Raw genomic sequence first — 20,969 nt, 5'->3', positions numbered from 1 at the left:
TGCAACCTCTGCCTCTTGGGTTCAAGCCATTCTCCTGCCTCAGCCTCCTGAGTAGCTGGGATTACAGGTGCACACCACCACGTCCGGCTAATTTTGGTAATTTTAGTAGAGACGGGGTTTCACCATGTCGGTCAGGCTGGTCTCGAACTCCTGACCTCAGGTAATCCGCCTGCCTGGGCCTCCCAAAGTGCTGGGATTACAGGCGTGAGCCATGGTGCCAGGCGTTGGGACTGAGCTCTTAACTCAGGGAGTCTTTGTTAATTCATTAGCATCAGAATTGAACTGAACTCAGCAGGATGCCCGGCTGGTGTCAGAGAATTGATTGGTATAGCAAAAAGCCCCACAAATTTGGTGTCAGAAGTGAAGGATTGAGTGGTTTGAGTACAGAGAGAAAAACGATTGGTCTTTCCTGTATTCACTGATCCATGTAACAATACAGAAAAGTATTTTGATTCTACCATTTAGAAATAAGTATGGTGGGGGTGGGTGCAGTGGCTCCCGGCTGTAATCCCAGCACTTTGGGAGGCCGAGGCGGGCAGATAACAAGGTCAGGAGTTCGAGACCAGCCTGGCCAATATGGTGAAACCCCGGCTCTACTAAAACTACAAAAATTAGCCAGGCGTGGTGGTGGGCACCTGTAGTCCCAGCTACTCGGGAGGCTGAGGCAGGAGAATCGCTTGAACTTAGGAGGTGGAGCTTGCAGTGAGCTGCGATCACGCCACTGCACTCCAGCCTGGGCAACAGAGCAAGACTCCATCTCAAAAAAAAGAAAAAAAAGGAAAGAGAAAAAGTATGGTGGCCAGGTGTGGTGGCTCATGCCTGTAATCCTAGCTACTATGGGAGGTTGAGGTGGGAGGATCTCTCAAGTTCAGGAGTTCAAGACCAGCCTGGGCAACATAGTGAGACCCTGTGTCTACAAAAAACATCAAAAAAATTTAGCTGAGCTTGGTGGTGTACGCCTGCAGTCCCAGCTACGCAGGAGGCTGAGGTGGGAGGACTGCTTGGGCCCAGGAGATTTGAGGCTGCAGTGAGCCGTGATTGTGCTACTGCACTCCGGCTTCAGCAACAGAGCAAGACCCTGTTGCCAAAAAAAAAAAGAAAAGAAAAAAAAAAAAGGTGTCCAGTTTTCAACTGGGTAGGTAGATTATATATCTATGAATTTTAATTCAGCATAGAATAGAGGATAGAGTTACAAAAGGTGGGTCTAACAGGGTTTAGAACTGCAGGACTGGCCGGGCGTGGTGGCTCATGCCTGTAATCCTAGCACTTTGGGAAGCTGAGGCAGGAGGATCACCTGAGGTCAGGAGTTCGAGACCAGCCTGGCCAACATGGTGAAATCCCATCTCTACTAAAAATGCAAAAATTAATTAGCCAGGCGTGGTGGTGCATGCCTATAATCCCAGCTATTCAGGAGGCTGAGGCAGGAGAATCAATTGAACCCGGAAGGCAGAAGTGACAGTGAGCCAAGATTACACCACTGCACTCCAGTCTGGGTGACAGTGAGACTCTGTCTCAAAATAAATAAATAAATAAAAATAAAAAATAACTAAAAGAGTATAATTGGATTGGTTTTAGCACGAAGGATAAATGCTTGTGGGGATGGAGACCCCATTCTCCATGATGTGATTATTACGCATGCATGCTTGTATGAAAACATCCCATGTACCCCATATATACACCTAATATGTAGCCACAATAATTAGAAAATTTAAAAAAACTCATGCTGCAAGTCTTTACAAAAGATTATTTTATTAATTCAATTTTTGCATAAAAGACTTAAAAGAACTTGCTAACTTGAAAACAATTTTGAATATTTATGATCTTTCCAACTTGAAAACACCTGAACCTTAAAGAGCAGATTGTGTAAAGCAGCCAGGGCCACAGGAGTGAAAGAAGATGGAGACCCGCCATCTGGTCGTGATATGAGAGGCCCGGACAGTGACCTCCTGAACAAAAAGAAATGATCCTCTTCAGTCCAAAGTGTGTTTGTGAGCCTAATGACTCCATGCCCTCACATGGCCACTCCTCTTACAGCAGACAGCTTCACTCCGCTCCAGCCCCGGTACTGCGGTCTGTGGTAATTTATATGGGAATGGGATGAGATCTAGTAGTTTTAGATCCAACGCAATTCTGGGAAGGGTTGGTAATAAACCAAAACTCAATCTATGCAGTATTTAAAAAATAATTGAGAGTTGTGACAACTTTGATTCTTTTCAGGAGGTGCTGTCTTAACACAGAAGAAAGGGATCAAGCTCTTATCTTAGAAAGCACAGACACGTTTAGCTCAGGGTAGTGCAATTCAATGCTAAGTGGCTGCTCCATGAAATCTAAGGGCCGGGTAAGGGGAAGAGGCCCAGGGATTTCTTCCTTGTCTGACACTCTCGGGACTAGCATTCTGGCAGGTCTTAGAAGTTATAATACAAAACCATCAGATAAATTCTAATCACGACTGTGTAGTTCCTCCCCAAAATAATTTTCCTCTTAGAAGTAAAATCAGGAAAGTGGCTGAGTTCTGAAAAGAAACATCGGGGCTGTGGCCCAGGCCCTCTGAGTGTGGACGCTGTCCCCCGTGTCCCCGTGTTTACTGCCTTATCGTCTCCTTTGTATGAAAGTATAATTTATGTAATTCGTCCTTGGAGAATCACAGTGGTGTTCAAGAACCTTTTGAGGCCATCCAAGTTTTGTCCTTCAGTACCTTGAAATCAGATAATCTCAACATCCAGAAATAGCCTTTGATTTGTTCTTTCTCTGATGTCTTGTGTCCTTGGGATCAAAGCCTCTTTCACTGGCACCAAATAATGCCCAGTGAGGAGTTCTGGCCATATAATCCTTTGCGCTGAACGTTTTTGATCCACCACTATCTTCATATTCCTGGATGAGCCCCTGGAAGCGGTTATAATCGATCCATGTCCACCATTCACCACCAATTTTAAACTGGAAAGAAAAAAATGCGTCAAGTCAGAAGTAAAAACATCCCTAGAAAAAAAAAAAATGAAGGTTTTAAAAATCATGAACAAGTCTGATCTTTTCTCCCTATCACGTCAAGAAAACAAAAACAAACACAAAAAAAACCTCTTCCATGTTCCAGACATGACTTCCTATCAAAGCAAGATGCGCTACAATCACAGGAGAGCTTCCTTTCCCTTGGGCCTGCAGTTTTGCTGGGCCCGGAAGACAAGTCAAGTTTATCTCAAGCAGTCCCGCTGACACAGGGTTAAATGTTTCCGTGTTACCATGTGACTAATTCAAACTCATTCTAATTCCTGCTGTTGCTGCTTTTGATCGGTTACAAATTTTCAAGGCTGTGTTAACAGCACCTCGTGGAATCCTTTTTAGACTCAACTTGGCTTGAGTTATTAGTGAAGGTTTCATCAATAACTTCTAATTCAAACATGCTAACTAAATGACTCAAACTAGCTTTTCTGGCCTAACGTGGATACAATATCTCATTAGTGGAAAGCCTGAAGAATTTCAATTCAGTAAGAGGGGATAATCCAATTTGTACTCTCTTAAGAAAATTGCTTCTCAAAAGTCACGGTGGAATAATGACCTGGAATGAAGAAAACAGAAAGAAAGTTGAAGAGGCTTGGAAGGAAATACTAATTGAACTGTGAAGGCTTTTAATTCAAAGCATTTGTTTGGCATTCATTTCTGTAAATGTATTAACTAATACGCTGATACCTGACTCATAAACAGACAAGTACTTGTCATGCCACTGTCTTTTTTTTTTTTTTTGAGACAGAGTCTCACTCTGTAGCCCAGGCTGGAGTGTAGTGGCCTGATCTCGGCTCACTGCAAGCTCTGCCTCCTGCGTTCATGCCATTCTCCTGCCTCAGCCTCCCGAGTAGCTGGGACTACTGGCTCCCGCCAGCACACCTGGCTAATTTTTTGTATTTTTAGTAGAGACGGGGTTTCACCGTGTTAGCCAGGATGGTCTCGATCTCCTAACCTCGTGATCCACCGGCCTTGGCCTCCCAAAGTGCTGGGATTACAGGCGTGAGCCACCACGCCCGGCCCATGCCACTGTCTTTTAAAAAACTTCGACTAATGGCCAGGCACGGTGGCTCACGCCTGTCATCCCAGCACTTTCAAAGGCCAAGGCAGGTGGATCGCCTGAGGTCAGGCGTTCAAGACTAGCTTGGCCAACATGGTAAAACCCCATCTCTACTAAAAATACAAAAATTAGCCGGGCGTGGTGGTGTGTGCATGTAATCCCAGCTACTCGGGAGGCTGAGGCAGGAGAATCGCTTGAACCTGGGAGGTGGAGGTTGCAGTGAGCTGAGACTGTGCCACTGCACTCTAGCCTCAGTGACGTGAGTGAAATTCCATCTCAAAAATAAAAATAAGAAAACTCCAATGAACTAAATGAACTAAGGAACAATTTCCTGTTCTAGCCACAAAAAAAAAGAAAGAAAATACATAGGTTCCTGAATTTAGAATATTAAAATATGCTGAATTTAAATGACATCTGATTTTTTAACCACTAGCTAAGAGCTTTCTAGGGGGAAAATGCCGAATATGTGGAAAAGTTTAATTACTCTATGAATTAGAAGAAATTTTCTTGTAATAAGACCATTCATGGAAATGGTGCCTCAAGGGCCCTGTGAACTCTACAACCCAAGATGTAAAATTTATATCTCACCATCATTTTCTCTCCCAAGACAGACTGTCCCTGAAGTGTTGTCTACTGTTGTGGAGGCAATCACTGTCATTCCCAGGCACTGAGCCTCGAAACTGCAGAGTCAAAGGTGACCTCCTTTTCCCTGACCCCTCACACCTCCATCGATTCTCCCTGGGCAGCACTTCTGCCGCCGGTGGCGTGACTTGGTCACGCAGACCCTTCCTCTGGGCCACAGCCACTGTCTTCCAGCCAATTGACCTTCTGATTCCAGCTGTGGCTTCTCTCAACTTCCCACAGACGGCCTGAGACTGTGCCGACAGCAGAATTGATTCCTATGATCCTGAATGTAAAGTCTGAGTATCAAATCTGCATCTCTTGGTGAGCTGTGGTCCTCTCACGTGACGCCCAAGCTGTTCCCTCTGTCTAACTCACATGTCCTTCATCCTTTGCTCTGGGAAGTCTTCCTAAATCCTGTTAGTTCGGTTGCAGTGAGAGAGTTCCCATGTTAGACAATTTCTGTCAGTTTTCTGGCCACAGGACCTCACTGTCTTGAACTTCCGCAGACACTATAATGGTCCCTGCAGTTTCCTCCTGCATTCCACCCAACCAAGCCTGCTGGCTCTGTGAATATAGGAACTTAACAACATATGCCGTCACCCAGGACATGCGAGGGCCCAGTCTTTCTTCCTCACCTCTTTTCTTTTTCTTTTTTTTTTTTTGAGACAGAGTCTCGCTCTGTCTCCCAGGCTGGAGTGCAGTGGTGCTATCTCGGCTCACTGCAAGCTCCGCCTCCTGGGTTCTCGCCATTCTCCTGCCTCAGCCTCCCAAGTAGCTGGGACTACTGGCACCCGCCACCACACCTGGCTAATTTTTTTTGTATTTTTAGTAGACACAGTGTTTTACCAAGTTAGCCAGGATGGTCTCGATCTCCTGACCTTGTGATCCGCCCATCTCGGCCTCCCAAAGTGCTGGGATAACAGGCGTGAGCCACTGCACCCAGCCCTTCCTCACCTCTTAACAAAGCTAGAAGACCATACAAAGAATCAAAATTCCACCCGTTCTACTGACATCTTGAGACATGATGGGATTTTGCTGCTACTGGCTCCATAGAATAGAAGGGACTGCTTCACTGTGTATTCATGACAGAGGCATGACACTCACCCTTGACTGAGCCTGGGGTGACTGACATGACATTAACATGTAATTCAACATGCATGACAGTCAAATGAGGCCAAAACTCATGATCCATCCATCAACATGGGCCAACTGGGCCAACTATGGACTTGGCCCAGTTACATACATTTAGAAAATAATTATAATACAACATAGCGTGTATAGCAGGTGAGGTTATGTACAAGGCACTTGGGGAGTACAGGGACAGGTGTGATAAATCACACAAGCTTGGCCCCGTAGAGGAGTCTCTTTGGGGATCCCAGTGTTGCTTGCTGAAAGACAGAGATGACCATACTCTCTTCTTCCTTATTTGTGTCCCTTTGGTGTTTTGATTTCTAGGTCTGAAGTCTGACCCCTCTGGTTCATAATCCTGATGCTCCTTCACCCTCAAACTCTAACATGATCATTTACCATGGGTGTTCTAAGAGAGAGTAAAGGATTGGTTTGAGCAATACAATGGACTTAAATTTTTTTTTTTTTTTACCATACCTACAGTCAAAAATATACTTTATATCTCAATCTAGTACATGCAAATATACACACACAAGCTGGGAATACAACTTTCACAAAACTGCAGGCAATGCACTTCATAAGAGAACTGCTGGCTGCAACTCACAAAACCAACTTCCTCACTTCTAATGCAGTGTGAAAGCTTCTGCACTAAAAGATCTGGTTTCTTTTGACTCTAAAACTCTGCTCTGGTTTAAAATGGAAGAAATTTCCGTTGCACAGGTAGGACAACTGTAAGCTAAAATCTGACAACTGACTGCTCTGATTCCCAAAGTCTAAAAAAACTAACTGGAAGACCAAGTAAATGCAGGACAAAGTAGGAGTATTAGCTCAGGCTGCCGTAACAAAATGCCATAGTGTGGGGGACTGAAACAACAGAAAATTCTTTTCTCACAGTTCTGGAGGCTGGAATTCCAAGGTTCTGGCTCAGTTTCTGGTGAGGGCTCTCTTCCTGTCTTGAAGGCGGCTGCCTTCTTGCTCCTTCCCACATGGCCTTTTCTTGGTACATGTACACGGAAAGTGAGTGAGCAAGGGACTTGGGCCCTCTCATGTCTCTTCTTCCTTTTTTTTTTTTTTTTTTTTTTAAGAGATAGGTTCTCACTCTGTCACCCAGGCTGGAGTGCAGTGGTGCAACTATTACACACTGCAGCCTCAATCTTGTGGGCTCAAGCCATCCTCCCACCTCAGCCTCCTGCGTAGCTGAGATTACAGGTACATGTCACCATGCCCAACTAATTTTTAAATTTTCTGTAGAGAAAGGGTCTAGCTATTTTGCCCAGGCTGCTCTTGAACTCCTGGCCTCAAGTGATCCTCCCACCTTGATCTCCCAAAATGCTAGGATCATAGGCATGAGCCACCGCACCCAGCCCTGATGTCTCTTCTTATAAAGACACTGATCCTATTAGATCAGGGCTTACCCTTATAACCTCATTTAATCCCAGTTGCTTCCTTTGAAACCCCATCTCCAAATATAGCCACGCTGGGAGTTAGGACCTCAACCTATGAACTTGGGAGGGGAGGGGGGCCACAAACATTCAGTCCTTAAGAGTAAGTTATTCTGAAATGAACAGAACCACTAGACCCAAAAGACAAAACTGAACCACATGTGCCGCCTCTCAGGGCAATCTGAGACGAATCATACTGAATAATCACAGCTCAGAAAAAATCAAAGTGTTCCATGTAAAAGGCAGAAGCTGAAAGAGCAAAATTTGGTATGACTGACACACAAACAGCGCTGAGAGACAGCTGCATAAACAGAGGCATGAAACCCCAAATCGTAAAATCTGAAGTTAAGTATCCTGAGACACGAGGTCACCCTGCTAAAAGAATCCCTCGAATCCAACAGTAAGGGAAGAACGGAATCTATGCAGAATTACAAATAAACTCAAAAGGTCATAAATGATCTTAAAAACACACAAGTGCAATAAGATACAGCCTGACTTAATAAAGCCAGACTGCTAAGGGTCTGTGGCCTTGCTGGCTAGATGAGGCAATGCAGGCTCCCACTCTCTGCAAGAATCAAACTGCTGTACAAAGGGGCCTTGTTCTCCTTATGTTCTCATCTTTCACACAGGGAGAATTTCACTAAACAATAATAATGGCATAGGTTCTCTGTTAGTGTAAATGTTTAAAAAGATTCAATTAAAGATAGTAGATTAAATGCATGCATTTACTATTACTTCCTCTTGAAACCCCACTAAAATGACAGTAAGAACATTTTAAAAAGATATATAACATAAAAATAAAGCTATCAGGAGAAGAGAAAACAGTATTGGACTTTTAGAAGCTGAAAAGATGATGGGTGAGCAAACTGGTTTAGCAGACCCAAGAGAGCTGAATCCTAAGCTAGCAAATAGAGAAATCCAAGATTCAGCCCAAATTATGCTTTAGAATTCCTCAAAGGCTCAGAAACTGGCTGCACTAGCTCCCCCCCACCGACAGGAAGCATGGATTGAGGAGGTACCAAACCCACTCCCCACCAAAAACCCAAAGGCAGATTTATATTCTGTTTAAAACATGATTAGAATCTCAAGTTCCTGAGCCCCCTGCATATATTCACAGCTAAGCACCTGCCCACTCCATGCCCCGACAGATGCTTAGAGGTTTCTTCTCAGAAGACAATTCAGAAAGGATCTGTGATCTGTGGGACAGCAGGTATAGCTGAGAGCAGGGCTGCCATAATAAAACTATTTCCTTTCCTGTTTCTGGACCACCAGGGACCATTGCAAGCTGCAGAAAATGAGAAGACCCTACTGACCAGCCCAAGAAGACAGATGACAAGATACTGAGGTTGGGATTCCCTAAGGAAATGATCCAGCAGATCACTCCAAGATAGAGTCAACCCCATACCATTAGGGTGCTCTTTATTTTTTATTATTTTTTTATTTATTTATTTTTGAGACGGAGTCATGCTCTGTTGCCCAGGCTGGAGTGCAGTGGCGCAATCTCGGCTTCACTGCAACCTCCACCTCTCGGGTTCAAGTGATTCTCCTGCCTCAGCCTCCCGAGTAGCTGGGATTACAGGCGTGCACCACACCATACCCAGCTAATTTTTGTATTTTTTGAAGAGATGGGGTTGCACCATGTTGGCCAGGCTGGTCTTTAGTCTCCCACTCTCAAATACAAGCATATAACCAATGACCATCAGCCACCTCAGAAAAACTTCTAACATGATAGAGGGATAAAAATAAAAAGAGGCTGGGGGCAGTGGCCGGGCGCAGAAATTCTGTCACCCAGGCTGGAGTGCAATGGCATGATCTCAGCTCACTGCAACCTCTACATCCCAGGTACAAGAGATTCTCCTGCCTCAGCCTCCAGGGTAGCTGGGACTACAGGCACACACCACCACGCCCGGCTAATTTTTTGTATTTTTAGTAGAGATGGGGTTTCACCATGTTAGCCAGGCTGGTCTTGAACTCCTGACCTCAGGTGATTCACCTGCCTTGGCCTCCCAAAGTGCTGGGATAACAGGCGTGAGCTACTGCACCTGGCAAAAAAGATTTTTTTTTTTTTAATATTAAAGAACTAGTCCATAAGACCCAATTTAAAACTTTTCTTTTTAGTAGTTCTAGACAGAAAGGAGAAAAAAAAAATAGAAGAGAGGATATATTCATTGAAATAATTCTGGAAATGTTAAGAAGTGAAGGACATGAGTTTCCACATTAAAGGTGTCTACAATGGATAAAACCAGACACACCGTCTGAGGCACATTATAGTGAAATTTCAAAACAATGGAGACAAAGAGAAAATCTAATGAGAAAAACATGGTCATACACAGAGGATTAAGAATCTGAATGCCTTTTGAGTTCTCAATTACTGCAAGGAAAGCTGAAAGACAGCAGGTCCAACCTCAAAGGGGGAATAGTTTCCAGTCAAGAATTCTATATCCAAATCAAATGCGTAGGGAGAATGAAAACACGTTTGGACATTAAAGGTCTCAAAAAATTGTACTTTTTACATGCCAGTTTCTTAGGAATCTCCTAGAAGTTGTGTTTCCTGTGAATGAAGGAGTAACTTTAGGAAACACAGGATCCCAGAGACATTTCACTCAAGACAGAGCTGGTGATCCCAGGATAACAGCTGTGAACTAGGTGGTAGAGAGTGAACTGTCCAAGGTAGGTGGGTAAGTAAGTGTCCTGCAGAGACTTCTTCAAAAAGATGAACCTGATAGCAAATCCAATGCATCTGAAAGTCTGAGAGGCAATATATTTGAGATGGCAGAGAGTTTGAGAGTTGTTAGCGAAATAACACAGAAATCTAGATGAAGAAAATAATAAAAATTAACCAAAGGTGGCACTGGAAACAAATAGCAATTGCAGGAGATGGCATGGCTTGGCCATGAACAGTGTTCATGTGGTTATAATAATGCAAAAAAAATCATCTAAATAAAAATCTGGTATGTGTATGTTAGGAGGGTGGGGGAATGGGAAAGGATGTTCCAGGAGAAGGTAGAAGCAAGCTCAAGCCTCATCTTCCATGGTACACAGTAAAGAGATAATAAGCAGCCAGGCATGGTGGCTCACACCTGTAATCCCAGCACTTTGGGAGGCCGAGGTGGGTGGATCATTTGAGGTCAGGAGTTCAAGACCAGCCTGGCCAACAAGGTGAAACCCCGCCTCTACTAAAAATACAAAAACTGGCAGCCTCCTGTAGTCCCAGCTACTCAGGAGGCTAAAGCAGGAGAATTGGTTGAACCCGGGAGGTAGAGGTTGCAGTGAGCCGAGATCGCGCCACTGCACTCCAGCCTGGGGGACAGAGCAAGACTCCGCCTCAAAAAAAAAAAAAAAAAAGAGATAATAAGCAAAATGGTGGGTTGGGGGTGCAGGGGCGAGCAGCAATATAAGTATGCTATTTAGAGATACGGAGATAAATACCAAATGAATCACCTAGAAAATCTGAAAGTGGTTGTTGCTTGAGAGGGGGAAATGGAGGTGTGTTTGTGTTTGAGGAGGGTACAAGGAACTGCTGTTTTTTTGTTTTGTTTTGTTTTTTAATAAACTTGGACTTTTTAACTGTCCATGTAGAATTTTGACAAAACTAAAAATAAGGTTTAAAATAGTGGTGAGTGTATCCATCCAAGAAAGGAAAAAGCACATCAACAACCTCAGCCAAAAAATGTAGGGCAGAGGAAAGGAGAAGACTGGCAGGCAAACAGTAGTGACAAATCCTTGTGAAGTGTCCTACTGGGTACTAGGTGCTATGTTTGGTTCTCTATCTTGTGTAATCCACATAATAAACATGTTGTAGTCACATTCCTATCTTTCGAATGAGAGCAAAAGTCCAAAAAAAGCTAAGTGATAGATGTGCTTAGGCCATATCCTAAGGAAGTAGAAGGGCCAAGATTCAAATTGGAGGGTGTTAAAGAGACCGTGGCCATTACATGATCCCATGTTACTGGTAGCTTTCAAACTGGAAAATGACAGAACAGTCATGTCTTTCAAATATTTCTCAAGGAAACTACAAAGAGAGGCTTTTTGTTTCGTTTTGTTTTAGAGACAGGGTCTTCCTCTGTCACCCAGACTGGAGTGCAGTGGTGCAATCATAGCTCACTGAAGCCTCAACTTCTTCGGCTCAAGGATCCTCCCTCCTCAGTCTCTGGAAGAGCTGGGACTACAGTGCATGCCACCATATCCAGCTAACGTTTTAATGTTTTGTAGAGAGACAGTCTTGCTATGCAGCCCAGGATGGTCTTGAATTCCAGGACTCAAGCAATTCTCCCATTTCAGCCTCTTAAAATGCTGGGAATACATGTGTGAGCCACCTCACCTGGCCAGAGCATTGTTTTGTTTGTTTGATTTTGTTTTACCCCTTATTTGTGTGCAATATCCCTAAGTTAACTCCCTTTAACTTATCTAAAACTCACAGAAAACAGTGTATATTCCAATTTTTTTTTTTTTGAGATGGAGTCTCACTCTGTTGCCCAGGCTAGAGTGCAGTGGCACAATCTCGGCTCACTGAAACCTCTGCCTCCCAGGTTCAAGAGATTCTCCTGTCTCAGCCTCCTGAGTAGCTGGGATTACAGACATGCCCCACCACGCCCAGCTAATTTTTGCATTTTTAGTAGAAATGGGGTTTCGCTACGTTGGCCTGGCTGGTCTCGAACTCCTGACCTCAGGTGATCCGCCCACCTCAGCCTCCCAAAGTGCTAGGATTACAGGCATGAGCCACCGCACCCGGCCTATATTCCAAATTCTTAAGGTACTTCAACTTCTCTTGGCATTCAGTCTAAACAATGAGTGCACTGAAAAGCCTACTATCTGTTAATTATTTCTCTACTCAAGTACAGCACAAGAGGCCTTAGGCAAACGAGGGGAGCCGAAAGCTTTTTATGCAGACCTCTAAAGTCAGTGTGCCCTGCCTTTGATTTCTTTGATTTTATTTACAAGCTTCCATCCCTTCTCAGAAAATAATAACCAAAAAAATAAAACTGGCACAGTGAAGTACATTCTCCTCCCATTACATGAACTAGTTCCTAACAGTTACAGGCAAGAGGTTGCAGATGAAGAACTGACTTCCCATCGGTTTCCCTTGTAACTTCTCCAGAGACTCATCTATACGGGAAATCCAGTCATCTCAAACTCAAAATGTCACAAAGAAAAAACTTGTATCATTCGGCTGGCCCCCAGCCACTGTCTCAAACCAGGTTCTGCTGAAAGTTGTTCCAGCTTTTGTTACAAATACTGCAGAGTCACTGAAAAAAGTTCTAATCATACAAAGGTCTCATAGTTCTACACATTCAAGAGTTGAAATAAGAAGGAAATCTTATATATGAGCTGAAAAAAGAGTACCCCACAAGCTATTTATTAGCATCAATATTGGAGGTGGTTTGTATGACTATTCCTCCACGTAACACTATACCATTCTTTATTTAAAAAGCAAATGGTCAGAACCTTTAGGAAAAAGCCTCTATTAAGAAACTGCTTGATATGGTTTGGCTGTGTTTCCACCCAAATCTCATCTTGAATTGTAGTTCCCACAATTCCCATGTGTTGTGGGAGGGACCAGGTGGGAGGTAATTGAATCATGGAGGAGGGCCTTTCCTGTGCTGTTCTTGAGATAGTGAATAAATCTCACAAGATCTGATGGTTTTACGAAGGGGGGTTTCCCTGCACAAGTTCTCTTCTCTTGTCTGCCTCCATGTGAGACGTGACTTTCACCTTCCGCCACGATTGTGATGCCACCCCAGCCATGTGAACTGTGAGTCCATTAAACCTCTTTTTTCTTATAAATTACCCAATCTCAGGTATGTCTTTATCAGCAGCGTGAGAAAAGACTAATACACTGCTATAGGCAAGGCACAATTCTAGATGCTTTTTATACTTCACTTCATTTAGCCATCACAATCACCCCAGAAAACAGAGCTACTCCCATATTGCAGTTAAGAATGAGAAACTGTGAAACGAGGATTAGAAAACACATTCACCAGTGCAAAGTTCAGGGGCCCGCAAGACCACCTCCAGATTTAACAGTTCACTAGAAGGACCCACAGAACTCTCTGAAAGCTGTTATATTCATGTATGTTTTATTATAGCATAAGGACACACATTAACGCTAACCGAGGGAACAGGCACGTGGGACTGAGTCTAGGAGAATTCCATGCCTGGAGCTTCCGGTTGTCCTATCGCAGAGGGGTTATAGACAGAGCTAACTTCTCCCAGCAGGGATGTGTGATGATATGCACAGAGTGCTGCCAACCTTGGAAATGCACCTGAGTCTTGGTGTCCAAAGATTTTACTGCGGCTCAGTCACCTAGACACAGTTGACTGCTACATGTCTGACCTTAATTTCCAGCCCCTCCAGAGGTTGAGCCAATAACTGCATGGCCCAAAGCCCCAACCATATGAAATCATTTGGTTGGCAGAGAATATCTGGTGTGGGGGCTGGGTTTGGTGGCTCACGCCTGTAATCCCAGCACTTTGGGCAGCTGAGGTGGGAGGATCACCTGAGGTCAGGAGTTTGAGAACAGCCTGGCCAACATGGTGAAACTCCGTCTCTACTAAAAATACAAAAATTAGCCGGGTGTGGTGGTGCATGCCTGTAATCCCAGCTACGTAGGAGGCTGAGGCAGGAGAGTCACTTGAACCTGGGAGGCGGAGGTTGCTGTGAGCAGAGATCGTGCCACTGCATTCCAGCATGGGCGACAGAGTGAGACGCCCATCTCAAAAAAAAAAAAATAATAATAGAATATCTGGTGTGGCCTAAGGCCTACAAATAAACAAAGGTACTCTTATCAGGCAGGACATTCCAAGGGCTTAGAGGTCACCTCCCAGAAGCTGAGGGCAAAGGTCAGCCCTTTGTTTGGGTAAAATTCATCTATCTGCACAATCAGCATTTCAAAGGCCATATATAATAGACAAAACGGAATAAAACAAAAATAAAAAAGAACACTAATGCAAAACGAATCATTCATATTATTTTCATTTCTACACTCAAGGGCTTTTATGTGATCTTAGTGTCAATTATTATTTTCTAAATGGGTCTTCCAAACATACAATCATACTTACAAGCCACACAGCAGGGGAAGTATTGATGAAAGAAGAGAGGCTACCGGACCTTCTCACAACTCAAAATTAATGTTAACTGTGTGGGAGTAAAGGAAGTCCAGGGGTCGTCTGAGGGAGAAGTGATTTTGGAATACTGAGGGGTGATTTTTAGACTACAAAAAAGAGTATTACTGAAACCACCCAGTGGGTTCACCTTGCCCACTGCCTAGACAGAGCCAATTAATCAAGACAGGGGAACTGTAATGGAGAAAGAGTAATTCACACAGAGCCAGCTGTGCGGGAGACCGGAGTTTTATGACTACTCAAATCGGTGTCCCTGAACATTCAGGCAGCAGAGTTTTTAAGGACAACTTGGTGGGTGGGAGGAAGCCAGTGAGCCAGGAGTGCTGATTGGTCAGAGATGACATCACTGGGAACTGAAGATGTCCTCTTGAGCTGAGTCAGTTCCTGGGTGGTGGCCACAAGATCAGATGAGCCAGTTTATCGAGCTGGGTGGTGCCAGCTGATCCATCAAGTGCAAGGTCTGCAAAATTTCTCAAGCACTCATCCTAGGGGCAGTTTAGGGAGGGTCAGAATCTTGTAGCCTCCAGCTGCATGACTCCTAAACACTAATTTCTAATCGTTTGGCTAATTTCTTAGTCCTACAAAGGCCATCGGGTCCCTAGCAAGAAGGAGGTTTGTTTTAGGGAAGGGCTATTATCATCTTTGTTTTAAATTATAAACTATAAACTAAATTCCTCCCAAAGTTAGTTCAGTCTACACCCAAGAATGAAGAAGGACAGCTTGGAGGTTAGAAGCAAGATGCAGTTGGTTAGGTGAGATCTCTTTCATTGTCTCAGTCATAATTTTGCAGTGGTGGTTTCATTACAGTGGTATCTTTTGAACTTCCCAGATTTACCAAAATTTGTTCTTGCCGGTTGTAGCTACAACTGTGTAGTTTCTTCTTTGGGTAAGAAAAGGCAGAGATCACAAGGGCAGACTTGTGATTGCCTGCAATAGTGGAATGCTGAGAGCTGTTGCCACCTTCTTCTGAGTTTACTGGTAATAAGTAGGATTCACATGGTAACAGTTGCCCGTGGAACCATTTTTCACAGACAAAACTATAACCATAAGATTACATTCTTGACATAGCCAAGTGCAATTCTAAAAGTTTATCTGGAAACTCATTTTCTGAAGTTTCAACCTTAATCTCCAATTTTGTTGGAGTGGAGCTAAATCCTCTGAGCAGTGTTACCAAAATGCCAATTTCCTCTGATACTTCTCTAAAAGCAACTGCTGCTGGGAGCAATCAGGCCTCTGATGAGGGTGAGTTCCACATGTACCACAGTCACTAGGTTTTGCTAAGAGAACACTGGCAAAACCTAAATGGAGATACACAAGTCCCTTCTTATTCCAAGATGGGAGGGTGTGGGGGTGGTGATAGCTCTTCTTCCCCTCCCTTCACAGACTACAAGTTTTATTATCTCCAAAAAGGAGGTCCCTGTGATCAGTGCCTAATTATCTACAGGATCTTAATTATGGCCAGACTCTCAGAGCTAATGATCATGGAGATCAAGGAGACTGCTGTTGGCTGTGCTGGGACAGGGACTCTGTCTCCTGTTTCCAAAGGACATTTCACCTTCCCTACCTTGTCTGTGCAACGTACTTGTTCAAAGTAGGCTTTGTATTTGGAAACACTTGGGATTGAATTCTAGTCGTGTCCTATTTGCCCTTGGACAAGACTTCTACTTTGTTTTTTTTGTTTTTTTTTTTTTTTTGAGACGGAGTCTTGCTCTGTCATCCAGGCTGGAGTACACTGGTGCAATCTCGGCTCACTGCAACCTCTGCCTCCTGGGTTCAAGTGATTTTCCAGCCTCAGCCTCCCAAGTAGCTAGGATTACAGGCAAGTGCCACCATGCCCACCTAATTTTTATATTTTCAGTAAAGATGGGGTTTTGCCATGTTGGCCAGGCTGGTCTTGAACCCCTGACCTCAGGTGATCCACCCGCCTCAGCCTCCCAAAGTGCTGGGATTACAGGCATCAGCCACTGCACCCAGCTAGACTTGTACTCATTTAAGCCTCAGTTTCCTCCTTTGGAATATGAGAAAAAATAGTATCTATGATCCAATAGACTTTTGTAAGGATTAAATGAGTTATGGCATGTGTAGTGCTCACCACGGTAACCTTAATAAATGTTACTGGTTGCTGAATTTATCAGCAGACTCCAAAACTAAGGAATGACACCAGACATTTTCTTCGTGGTGATGAAAGACACTAGAAGATAATGAAATAATTATGTTGGAAGGCAATAGAGGAATATCTTCAAAGTGCTAATAGGAAATACCTCGATTTAGAGTTTCTACTCTGATGATCTATTATTCAAGAAAGTGAAATAAAGATGTTTTGGGGAGAAAAAAGAAGGCTAAGTTTACCACTGAGTTCAGTAAGAAGGAAACTGTGCCAGCAGGAACAGCTGGGAGTGCCAGAAACAAAGGTGAACTGAGAAAGTGGTATGTACGAGGACACATCTAAACAAGTATCGTCCAGGCATGGTGGCTCATGCCTGTAATCCCAGCATTTTGGGAGGCCAAGGCAGGCAGATCACTTGAGATCAGGAGTTCAAGACTAGCCTGACCAACATGGTGAAACCCCATCTCTACTAAAAATACAAAATTAGCCACGTGTGGTGGTGTACACCTGTAATCTCGGCTACTTGGGAGGCTGAGGCAGGAGAATCACTTGAACCTGGGAGGCGGAGGTTGCAGTGAGCTGAGATCGTGCCATTGCACTCCAGCCTGGGCAACCAGAGCGAAACTCTGTCTCAAAAATAAACAAACAAACAAGTATCAACTTGTTTAAAAGGAAACTTGTAGGAAAAAGCACAGGAAAGTCCTTGTGTTGTGCTGAAGGAGAATAGCAAAGTTAATTTACTTCAGAATTCAACTAAGTATAAATTTTAAAAATATCCAGGTAGAGGATTCTGGGAAGATGCTGGAGTAGAAAGCACGAGGAATACTTTACCCCACCCAGACAAAAATTACACTGGCAGAATTTGTCTGATGTAACTATTTTGGAACTCTGGAGTCTATTGAAGGTTCGTAACATTCAGGGGAAGGCTTGACAGTAAATTGCGGTTATTTTCAGTCAATCTCCGCTCTTAGCTCCAAAGCCGCTACCAGTCCCCGATGACTCAGCCCCATGGCAGGCAGCTGTGTACATGTTATGGGAGCAGCTTGCATGCAGCTTCTAAGAGCCAGGATAGGCAATAAGAACACTGTCTTCAAAATATTAAGGATCTGTGTTCTTGTCATGGAAGGGCGGAATAGAGGCAGCCAGTCAGGGTGCCAAGCCCCTCCCCGTCTAGCTTAAGTGACTCCCTGGGGACTTCAAGAGCCAGTGCTTCCCCCATCCCTACTCTTTCACTTTTCTCTTTCCCATCTTTGGGAGGTGTACATTAAAGACTAAGACATTAAAAAATAAACATATTTATAGGGAAATTATAGTTACCATGGATGCCCAGGGAAAGGTACAGTCTTCAAAGAGAACTGAAAAGACTTTAAGTTCATACCTCGGGCTGATCCTTGGCACAGAGACAGCCTTCAATAATCAAACAAAACAAAACAAAACTCCAGAAAACACTGAGAGGCAAAGAATCTGATTCCCACAGTGGCCACATGATAAGATACAAATGTCCAGTTTTCAACAAGAAAATCACAAGGCACACAAAGAAACAGTGATATATGGCCCATCCAAAAGAAAACTACAAATCCAACAGAAACTCACCCTGAGAAAGGGTAGATGGCAGATCCACTAGAAACACACTTTAAAACAGCGATCTTAAAGATGCTCTAAAAACTACAGGAATATGTGGGAAAAGTCAAGAAAAGGATATATGAACAAAATAGAAATATCAATAGGCATAGAAAACCTAAAAAGAAACCAAAAAGAAATTCTGGAACTAAAAAGTGTAATAACTGAAATGAAAAATTCATTAGAAGAATTCAAAGGCATATTTCTACAGGCAGAAGGATTAGTGAACCTGAAAACAGGACAATGGAAATGATCACGTCCGAATAGCAAAAAAAAGAAAAAAAGTGAACAGAGATTAAGGGACCATGAACACCATCAAGTGAACTGACATTTGCACGTGGCAATCTCAGAAGGAGAGAGACAGAAGACGACAGAGAGAATGCTTGAAGAAATAATGGTCAAAATTTTCCCTAAATTTAATGAAAGACATAAATAAAAACATTGAAGAAGTTCAAGGAACTCCAAGGATAATGAACTAAAAAAGACACACACCAAGACACATTATAATCAAACTGTCAAAAGTCAAAGACAGAGAATCTTGAAAGCAGCAAGAGAGCAGTGACTTGTCACACACACAGGGGATACTTAATAGGTCATAGAAGATTTCTAATCAGACATTTTGGAGCTCAGAAAGCTAATAATGTTTAAAGTGCTGAAAGAAAAAAAATGTCAACCAGGAATCCTATACTGGCAAAACACGAGGAAGGAAATAAGACATTTCCAAATAAACAAAAGCTGAGGGAGTTCATCAATCTACTAGATCTTCCCTGTAAGAAATGCTAAATGGAGTCCTGCAGGTTGAAATGAAAGGGCACTAGACAGTAATTTGAAGCTGCATGAAGAAGTAAAGATCATAGTAAAGGTAAATATATGGGCAAATATAAAATTGATTGTTACAGCTTTGTTTTGTAACTCTATATTTTTTTCTTTTCTTTTTATTTTTTTGAGATGGAGTCTCGCTCTGTTGCCCAGACTGGAGTGTAGTGGTACGATCTCAGCTCACTGCAACTTCCACCTCCCAGGTTCAAGCAATTCTCGTGCCTCAGCCTCCCGAGTATCTGGGATTACAGGCGCCCACAATGCCTGGACAATTTTCGTATTTTTAGTAGAGATGGGGGTTTGCCATTTAGCCAGGCTGGTCTCGAACTCCTGACCTCAGATGATCTGCCCACCTCGGCCTCCCAAAGTGCTGGGATTACAGGCGTCAGCCACCACACCCAGCCTCTATGTTTTGTTTTCTATGTTAATACACTAATGTGTTAAAAAAAAAAAAAAAGACAAGTATTAGTTTTTGTTTTGGGGCACACAGTGTATCAAAAAGGTGTTATTCTGTGACATCAACAACTGAAATGGGTGGGGACAGAGCTGTAAAGGAACATAGTTTTGTATGCTGTTGAAGTTAAGCTGGTATAAATTAAAATTAGAGTACTAAAACTTTAGAATGTTAAATGCAATGTCCATTGTAAGCACAAGGAGAATAGCTACAGCATCTACACAAAAGGAAATGAAAAGGTAATTTAAATGTTTCACTGCAAAGAATCAACTCAACACAAAAGAAGACAATATTCAGAAAATGAGACAAAAAAGCTGTAAGGCATATGAGACATAACAAAATGACAGAAGTAAATCCCTCCATATCGGTCATTACTTTCGATGCATATTAATTAAACCCTCCCATCCAAAGACACAGATTGGTAGAATAAACAAAAAGATATGATCCCATTCTATGCTATCTACAATAGATTCGCTTTGAACCCAAAGATACAAGTGGATTGAAAGGGAAAGGATGGAAAAAGGTATTCCATGCAAAGAGTAACCCAAAGACAGCAGGAGCGGCTCTACTAATATCAAAGAAAATAAGACTTTGAATTAAAAAGGTTATGAAACAAAGAAAAATATTACATATTGATAAAAGGTTCAACAGAGCAAGAACATATAACTATTATAAACATTTAGGCAGCTCATAACAGATAATCAACATATACAAAGCAGATATTGATATAATTGAAAGGAGAAATGACAATTCTACAACAATACTCAGAGACTTCAATACCTCATTCTCATTCATAGATACAACAACCAGAGAAAGATAAGCAAGAAAATAAAGCACTTGGATGGGCGCGGTGGCTCACACCTGTAAACCCAGCACTTTGGGAGGCCAAGGCAGGTGGATCACCTGAGGTCCCGAGTTCAAGACCAGCCTGACCAACCCCATCTCTACTAAAAATACAAAATTTAGCTGGGCATGGTGGCACATGCCTGTAATCCCAGCTACTCGGGGGGCTGAGGCAGGAGAATCGCTTGAACCTGGGAGGTGGAGGTTGTGGCGAGCCGAGATCGCGCCATTGCACTCCAGCCTGGGCAACGAGCAAAACTCCGTCTCAAAAAAAAAAAAAAGAAAAGAAAAGAAAAAGAAAGAAAGAAAATAAAGCACTTGAAGGGCACGATAAGCCAACTTGATTTAACAGGCACACAGAACACTGTACCTAACGACAACAGAATACACATCCTTCCCAAGTACACATGGGACATTTTCCAGGAAAGTCGGTAAGTTAGGCTACCAATTAGGCCTAGATTCAAAAACATAGATATCATACAAAGCATATTCTCCAAGAACAATGGGATGAAGTTAAAAATCAATAAATGAGGCCAGGCGTGGTGGCTTAGGCCTGTAATCCCAGCACTTTGGGAGGCCAAGGCGGGCGGATCACGAGGTCAGGAGATCGAGACCATCCTGGCTAACACGGTGAAACCCCATCTTTACTAAAAATACAAAAAATTAGCCGGGCATGGTGGCAGGAGCCTGTAGTCCCAGCTACTCGGGAGGCTGAGGCAGGAGAATGGCATGAACCCAGGAGGCGGAGCTTGCAGT

The 20,969-nt window shown here is 43.2% G+C and overlaps 1 protein-coding gene across 4 annotated transcripts in view; it reads right to left on the bottom strand.

The window, feature by feature from the left end:
• Nucleotides 1–1,730: 1,730 nt before the first annotated feature.
• Nucleotides 1,731–20,969, bottom strand: part of LOC100969148 (S-adenosyl-L-methionine-dependent tRNA 4-demethylwyosine synthase TYW1) — a 246,532-nt gene continuing 227,293 nt past the window's right edge. For all 4 annotated transcript variants that reach the window (XM_034964192.3, XM_034964194.4, XM_055115063.2 and 1 more), the window contains one exon: nucleotides 1,731–2,934. In XM_034964192.3, coding sequence (XP_034820083.2) covers nucleotides 2,713–2,934 — 222 coding nt within the window. In that variant the 3' untranslated portion in view covers nucleotides 1,731–2,712. The remainder of the gene's footprint in view (nucleotides 2,935–20,969) is intronic.

This window comes from Pan paniscus, chromosome 6 (genome assembly GCF_029289425.2).
Source record: "Pan paniscus chromosome 6, NHGRI_mPanPan1-v2.0_pri, whole genome shotgun sequence".
In the NCBI taxonomy this organism is placed as follows: Eukaryota; Metazoa; Chordata; class Mammalia; order Primates; family Hominidae; genus Pan; species Pan paniscus.
Note: the sequence above shows the minus strand (reverse complement) of the source record. Positions and strands in the feature narration are given on the sequence as shown.